At 35.2% G+C, this 8,400-nt stretch overlaps 1 protein-coding gene across 1 annotated transcript in view; it reads left to right on the top strand.

Annotated features, from left to right (window-relative positions):
• The window catches only part of itpr1b (inositol 1,4,5-trisphosphate receptor, type 1b), a 157,794-nt gene that overhangs the window by 64,752 nt on the left and 84,642 nt on the right, over window positions 1–8,400 (top strand). The window contains exons 32-37 of the mRNA XM_016482756.1: window positions 1,145–1,345; window positions 1,426–1,677; window positions 2,249–2,374; window positions 2,669–2,797; window positions 5,952–6,072; window positions 6,254–6,438. Coding sequence (XP_016338242.1) covers window positions 1,145–1,345; window positions 1,426–1,677; window positions 2,249–2,374; window positions 2,669–2,797; window positions 5,952–6,072; window positions 6,254–6,438 — 1,014 coding nt within the window. The remainder of the gene's footprint in view (window positions 1–1,144; window positions 1,346–1,425; window positions 1,678–2,248; window positions 2,375–2,668; window positions 2,798–5,951; window positions 6,073–6,253; window positions 6,439–8,400) is intronic.

Here is an 8,400-nt window from a genome sequence, read left to right as displayed (position 1 = left end):
ATACTTAGGACCATGTGATATTTCAGTTTTTCTTTTTTAATAAATCTGCAAAAATGTCAACGATTCTGTGTTTTTCTGTCAATATGGGGTGCTGTGTGTACATTAATGAGGAAAAAAAATTAACTTAAATGATTTTAGCAAATGGCTGCAATGTAACAAAGAGTGAAAAATTTAAGGGGGTCTGAATACTTTCCGTACCCACTGTATATGTGTGTATATATTTACATTTACATTTAGTCATTTTGCAGACGCTTTTATCCAAAGCGACTTACAATTTGGGGATACATAAAGTGATTCTTCTTAAAGAGGCAAACAGATACAGGAAGTGCTTGTAGTACCAAGTTTCTAGACATTGTTGAAATAAGTACAAGCTAGAAAGAGAAGGAATAAATAAAAAGAAAATTTTTTTTTTTTTTTTTTTTTTTTTTTTTTTTTTTTTTTTTTTTTTTTTTTTTTATAATGATGATGATGAAGTCAAGTCATGATGTGTATACATGATATACACATCATATATATGTATATGTATATATGAATTTGTCGTACTGTAATATGTTGTTGAATACACACGTTTATTTATTTATTTATATTTTTTGTCTATGTATAAATATGATTTTTATAAGGTTGATGAATGACCTGGAGACACTACTTCAAATCTTTTAATTAACTAAATATATTTACTTTTGCTTTTTGGATACAAAATTGTATTTTTCAAAACAATTATATTTAAAATGTGCATATTTAATAATACACAGGGTTGAGGAAAGGCCAAAAATTATATCTTCATAATGATCAAAGATATCAAAACGAGCTTACTGGTGTAATAATAATAATAATAATAATAACTTTGGCAGGACAGAGTCCTGTTAGAATGTCCGTGGTGCTCTTATACATATAAAATCATTGTTAGATCATTTTGAATTTGTGTTGGTCCTAATGGTTTTGCTTTGTGAATGAAAACAATAATCTTTGTAAAACGTGGTGTTTCAGCATCACACATGCACCACTTCTTGCTCGATTTGAATGAAGCTCTAATTTATATCACCTCTTTTCTGGGGTGCTAGAACAACCAGGAAGTCACCTCAGAGTGTTTGTTTGTAAACCGTAATTTCATCTACATCTATCTGATCTTTTTTGTCATCTGTAGATCCTGGAGGCCATCACCATGCAGCACATATTCATGAACAACTTTCAGCTGTGCAGTGAGATGAACGAGCGTGTTGTACAGCATTTTGTCCACTGCATCGAGACCCACGGCAGACACGTGCAGTACCTGAAGTTCCTGCAGACCATCGTCAAGGCTGAGAACAAATTTATCAAAAAATGCCAGGATATTGTAATGGCCGAGGTGGGTGGTTGACGTGCTGAAGTTACGTTTGCTTTTGGTAATTGTGTCTGTGATTTAACATGAATCTAATTTTTCTGAAGTTGGTGAACTCTGGAGAGGACGTGCTGGTCTTTTATAATGACCGGGCCTCCTTCCAGACTCTGGTCCAGATGATGCGTTCGGAGCGTGACCGGATGGATGAAAACAGCCCCCTCGTGTACCACATCCACCTGGTGGAGCTGCTGGCCATCTGCACGGAGGGCAAAAACGTCTACACCGAGATCAAGTGCAACTCCCTACTGCCATTGGATGATATCGTCCGTGTGGTTACACACAAAGACTGCATCCCTGAGGTCAGTGGTCTACAGCTTCATGCCACATCATTTTTTCTGCAACATTGTGATACTGTGGTATCATTAAACAAAACAAACTCCACTTGGTTGCATTCCAACACATATTCCATAAATTAGTAGATTTCAACCTTTTTTACTCAATGCCAACCCCCCCCATTTTTAATTAAAAATTAATTTAGTGTTTTTTTAATTTTATTTTAATACCATTAGATGTTTTACATGCATAGAACATAATGTAATTTATTTACATTTTTTTAATTATTCTATTTTAATACTTAAAACTTAATTTAAATCATTTTTGTAAAAAAATTAATTTTTTTGAATTTTAAAGCAGTTGCATTATTTCAACTCATAAAACATAATAAATGTAATTTAATTACATTTTTATTAATTCGATTTTATTACATAAAACCTAAATTAAGTTCATTTACATTTTTATTAAAAAACAATTAAATGATATCTTTTAGAAATTTAATTTAGTTAGATTATTTAAATACATAACAATTAAATAAATCTAAATTAATTAAATTTTTATTATTTATATTGTGTGTATACTGTTCTTTTTTTTTAGGTCAAAATTGCATATATCAACTTCCTGAACCATTGCTACGTGGACACAGAGGTCGAAATGAAGGAGATCTACACCAGCAACCACATGTGGAAGCTCTTTGAGAACTTTCTGGTTGACATATGCAGGGTAATGGAAGCCGATTCAGGGATTTTTCTCAACCCCAATGAATCGTTTTGATGTAAAGTACCAAAAAGTACCAATTTGTCGCTTGCCAGTGTGCAACTAACATTGTCTAATTGTTGTTGATTGCCTGTGGGGTTTTTTTTGTTTAAAGTGAAGTAGGAGTGATTCATTATTTGTGGTATTATATGTTGGTGCAGGAAAGGGCTGAATCAGTGTATGTTCTGACTGTGCTTACTGAAGCAAATGACTCAAGGCCACAATAATTCTGTCTATTCTGTATGCTTGTTTTGCATCCAGGTCTGCAACAATACAAGCGACCGCAAACATGCTGACATGACGTTAGAAAGCTATGTGACAGAAACCGTGATGAGTATTGTGACAACATTTTTCAGCTCCCCTTTCTCCGACCAGAGCACTAGTTTACAGGTAATGACCCCCAATACAGCATTATATACTGAAATATTCATGATATATTTGCACAAGTTAAGTATATGTCGTTCTCAGTTTCAGTTCAATTTTGGTTTACCACCTTCTTCAGTTTCTACAGTGGATTGATTTCTTTGAAGTAAATACACCGTTATCTTTATACATAGGAAAATGAACCCTCCAGATAATATCTTAACCCTTTTCACCTCTTCCTCGCTCAGGAGGCGCGTCATATGTATGTAAGTATCTGTAATAGCCCCTCCCCTTCTCTAGCTCAAACCTGCCAGTGCCTTTTGTGAGAGGCACTGGCAAGGTTGTGCCTTTTGTGCGGTTTCATCACACTCGCAGGTTTCTAAAGAATCGGCCTGACCACTGGCGACTGACGCACTGGTCGGAGCTTTCCAAGTACTCTGTTCTCTCATGCTCTTGCACATCAACACATACAGACTTCCCACATCTCCATTTCGCAATGTGACAAACTAGGGCTTCACAGATACTCCACATAGCGTGTTTACTGTATGTTTGTAGAGCATTGGTGGCTGTGGAGGCTGACAGTTTTCTTGGAAAACCTGGTCTTTTTACTATTAACCGTCTTTCCATGTAGCATGTCTGACTTTGCTGTCTGCAGATGTACGTACCGAGATTTCGTTTGTTTGGTTTTAAAGAGCTTGTAACTATAAAGTAAAGTTTACTGTTTGTTTATACAGGTCAAAATAGGTTGAATCTTGCATAAAGACATTATTTTGTGACATTATTACATTATTCTAAATTCTTCGGTCAAAAAAATACTACTATGATGAATAAATCCAATTTAAATGATATAATGTAGTATCAATTATTTTGATATTACAGTAATGCAATAATGCATATAAGAGTAATGAGAAATAGAAATGTATTAATTCTCATGAATTAATGAGTCTCCAAAAATGGGCTTTGTTTTCTTTATTTTATTAGGGATTAAATAGCCATTAAATATAATTTCTCAGAAAATGCATTACGCAAAAGCTTAGAAATTGAAAACATGATCATTTAAGAATTTGGTACAATTATAAAGTTACTAATTCTATGTCATTCATAAAATATAATCTCTATATATTATTATATATTTTAATATTACTGTATATATACATATATATTTACACTACCATTTTTATGTTCTTGAAAGAAGTCACTATTGCTCAGCAAGGCTGCATTGATTTCTATTTTAACATATGAAAATGTAATATATTCCTGTGATGGCAAAGTGGAAATTTTTGCTTCAGTCCTCAGTGTCACATGATTTTTCAGAAATCGTTTTAATATTTCTTACTGTTATCAATGTTGAAAACAGTTGCTGCTTAATAGTTTTTCTGCTTAACTCTGATTTTTAGGATATTCGGATTGAATAGAATCTTTGAATGGAAATGTTATTTCATATTAAAATCCTTGTAGCATTTTAAATGTCTGGTTTACTTTGACTAGTGCAGATACAGAAAAATGTGATATATATGTATATATATATTAAGCTATATGTATATATATATATATGATATATAATTACTTTATTCTGCAGTTGTAAAGTAGGAAGTACCTCCTGTTACTATGTCGTGTATCGACCCTAAACCCCATTCATTCTTTCCTGGAAGTGTTGCTTCATGACAGCTTCCTTCTCTAATCTCTCACATCTCTCTTTGTTGTGACAGGCCTCCATTTTAAGCAAAATTACTGAGGTACAGATTTGTAATGACTTCACAGTGGTTGCACATGGAATGTGGTGATGTAGTTTGGGTTAGACTCTTGTCTAGGCATCCTGTTTGAGTGGGAAACTAGATCAAACTGAGTTTGTTTGTTTTTTCTTTTCTTTTCACATTTAAGCCCCTTGTGCGTACTAGTCTAGTTGTCCAGAAAGCATTTGAACCAGTCTCACAAATGTAGCATGGTAAACGTGTCATCCTTCCACTTAGCTCTGCGCATTTTTCTTGTGAGTGTTGTTGGGTTCTCACCCATTGTGTTGGTGGTAAGATGTGTTGTTTCTGTCACTTGAGGTGTTAATACATCATACTTTGTTAACCTATATATCTGTAATAAAAATAGAAAAATGTCCACAAATTTGGTTGTATTAATTTTTTTATTTTTTTTAGAGACGATGTGTCAGGTTCAATGCAAGTTAATCTCTATTGATAGCAGTGCATGTGCAGTAATTCTACTAGCTTTACTAAGGTTAGGCAGTTAAAATGTTTGGGGTCAGTAATGTTTTTGAAATCCATACCAAGAAATAGCAAGGCATTTATTTAATTAAAAATTCTATAAAAATGGTAATATTGTGAAATATTTTTACACTTAAGTTATATATTTATTTTTTAAAATATATATATATTTTTTCTATTTGAATATATTTTATTTTATATTTTACAATATAATTTATTCCTGTAATGATGAAGCTGAATTTTCAGCATCGTTACTCCAGTCTGTCACATGATTCTTCAGAAATCATCATAATATGCTGATTTGCTGCTCAAGAAAAAAAATTCATATTATTATCAATGTCGAAAACAGTTGTTCTGCTTAATATTTTTGTGAAAACCGTGATACAATCTTTTTTTTTTTAGGATTCATGTCAGCATTTATTTGAAATGGAAATCTATTATAACACCATACATGTCTTTACAGTCACTTTTGATTAATATAATACATCCCTGCTTAATAAAAATATTTTTTTCTTTAAAAAATTACAGGAATTATGTTGGCAACATATAACCAAGCATTCATTCATTCAAAACTAGTTAAATTAGAGTTAAAGGAAAATTTTAACGGCTGTAACCCTCAAATATGCACATTTTTGTGTGTAATAATTAACATAAGTACTTTAACCAACATATAGACTTTTGAGTCTGATGTTTTAACATCTATTGAACCTGGAACCCCATACTGCTTTGTTTCAACATTAAAAACCAGAAAGATATAGACACCAGAAATGATGTAGAGATGTTTCATTCACTTGAAAACCTGAACCTTTTGATGGTGTCCATCAGAAGTTTCCTTTTAGCTTCTCCATTATTATTAATAATTAGTTATTTTGCTTTTCCCCCTTTCGTCTTTCTCTGTCTAATATAATCTCTCTCTCTCTATCCTTTTCTCTCTCCTCTCTTGTTGTTTTTGCTTTCTTGTTCTCCAGACCCGGCAGCCTGTGTTTGTGCAGCTCCTGCAGGGGGTTTTCAGAGTTTACCACTGTAACTGGCTCGTTCCTGCCCAGAAAGCCTCAGTGGAGAGCTGTATTAAGGTTCTGTCTGATGTGGGTAAGTATTTGACCATGACCATTCAGACTTTGAGCAATGAACCTCATACAACTCCATTTCCATTTATCTTTACATCCGGCCTCTGTTGTATGTTTCAAATAAAAACCAGAGGTGTAAGGAAATGATTTCACCATTTATGAATTGTGCTTTTAATCTTTGTATTTTCAATTGTCTTGTTTAGCCAAGAGCAGAGCGATCGCAATCCCGGTGGATTTGGACAGCCAGGTGAACAACCTGTTTGTGAAGTCCAACAATGTGGTTCAGAAAACCATCCTCAATTGGAGGATGTCAGCTCGCAACACGTCCAGAAGAGACTCGACGCTCACCACTTCCAAAGATTACAGGAACATCATTGAGAGGCTGCAGGTGAGGGCGGGGTCTCTGGGGAACTGCCAGTGAGGAATGACGAAATGTTTTTGTGTATAAAATGCTGCGTCACAATAGCTTTAATCGAGACAAAGTTAAAGGGGTCATATGATGCTTTTTTAAAGATCATTATTTTGTGTATTTGGTGTAACAGAATATGTTGACATGCTTTAATATTCAAAAAACACATTATTTTTCAAATACTGTACATTATTGTAGGTCCTCTATGCCCCGCCTCTCTCAAACGCTTAGTTTTCTACAAAGTCCCTCCTTCCGACAAGCGCAGTCTGCTCTGATTGGCCAGCTGACCCAGTGCATTGTGACTGGCCGAACACCGCAAGCACTCGTCGGAAATGTAACGCCCCTTACCATAATCGCGAGCGTCATCTTTCAAAATAAATGTAAAGACAGAGCCCGAAAGGGGAACAGCTCTCGCGCGCTCTCTCTCGCTCTCTCTCGCGCTCTCTCTCTCTCTCTCTCTCTCTCTCTCTCGTGCTCTCTCTCGCTCTCTCTTTCTCTCTCTCGCTCTCTCTCGCGCTCTCTCTTTCTCTCGCTCTCTCTCGCGCTCTCTCTCGCGCTCTCTCTCTCACTCTCTCTCTCTTTCTCTCTCTCTCTCACACACTCTCTCTCTCTCTCTCACACACACACACTCTCTCACACAATGCGCAAAACTCCGCATTTGAGCAGTCAATAGCAAATACTTAAACAAATAACAAAACAGTAGCTGATTCAGAAATGCCAGATTGTCATAGCAAAGTCCTCTTTGGTTTTGAGACTTTAGTCTTTGCAACTTCAGGGATCTTATCTATGCACAATCAGCTTGTAACACTCCAAAGATAAAGGAAAACTTGAAATCGCATCATATGACCCCTTTAAAAATAGAATTATTGTTGAAATCATTGTTTGGTCAGTCAGTTGGTCAGTCGTGCATATAACTACCTCAGCTATATTGTTCCAGACGCATTACAAAATGGAATTTGAAGAGGTGGGGAAACAGGAAACTCGTTCCAGGAATTCACGTGCATTGTTATTGGGAAGTTGAGTCAGTATGAGATATAGGTCCTGGGAAATTTAGTCTGGTGGAATGTTCTGATGATGTTTGTCTTTTGGCACTAGACTAAGATCCCAACACACACACACAGATCAGGTCTTGGTGCTTGTCTTTCTGCCTCCTTGCAGGGGAGATGTAGAGGAAATGGTTGATTCCTCGGAACATCTGCCTTCTGGCCCAGTCGAGTCTCAGAGCAGCTTCTGCTCATCTGCATGCTGCCGATGCTAATCAGTCATTCATTTAATGCATGCTAGCCAGTGTTGGGAAGGTTACTTTGGAAATGTAATAGGTTACAGATTACAAGTTACCCTACTTAAAATGTAATAAGTAGTGTAACTTTTCAATTACTTTATTAAAGTAATGTAACTGATTACATTTGATTACTTTTTGATTACTTTTCTAAATTTCTAATGTTTTCAACTGTTTATCATTTTCAAACATGTAAACCAGGCAGGGTAAACCTTACAGTAGTACTCAACACTGATTACTGTCACACTTTAGAAATCCTTCATCACTTGAATTAAGATTATATTTCGGTTTTAAAGTAGACATTGGATGCAAAATTCACTTTGCATATAAATGTATCTTATCAGTGTGTGGACACAACCACCCTACAATGATAAAAATCCATTCACTCCTTTTTTTTAATCCCCTAAAATCCTAAACAGTCTCAATTATCAAGCCGTTTTGATTTTCTGAGCAGTATGATGTCATATTGTTCATGCCCCGCCCACAATCGCTGATGTACTGTGCAATATTAGCATATTTTCGCCCTCAGCCATTTGTACAAAGTCCATAATTTTCTCCATGCTCCAGCAGCTGTCTTGTAAGCAGTGCAGGTATTTTGTAGTTTTGTGATGTAGAAAAACATAAGAATCTTAATTTTCTCCCTACATCAGAGCCACTGAGGA

Source organism: Sinocyclocheilus anshuiensis, unplaced genomic scaffold (assembly GCF_001515605.1).
Source record: "Sinocyclocheilus anshuiensis isolate Anshui unplaced genomic scaffold, SAMN03320099.WGS_v1.1 scaffold465, whole genome shotgun sequence".
NCBI classification, from domain to species: domain Eukaryota; kingdom Metazoa; phylum Chordata; class Actinopteri; order Cypriniformes; family Cyprinidae; genus Sinocyclocheilus; species Sinocyclocheilus anshuiensis.
Note: the sequence above shows the minus strand (reverse complement) of the source record. Positions and strands in the feature narration are given on the sequence as shown.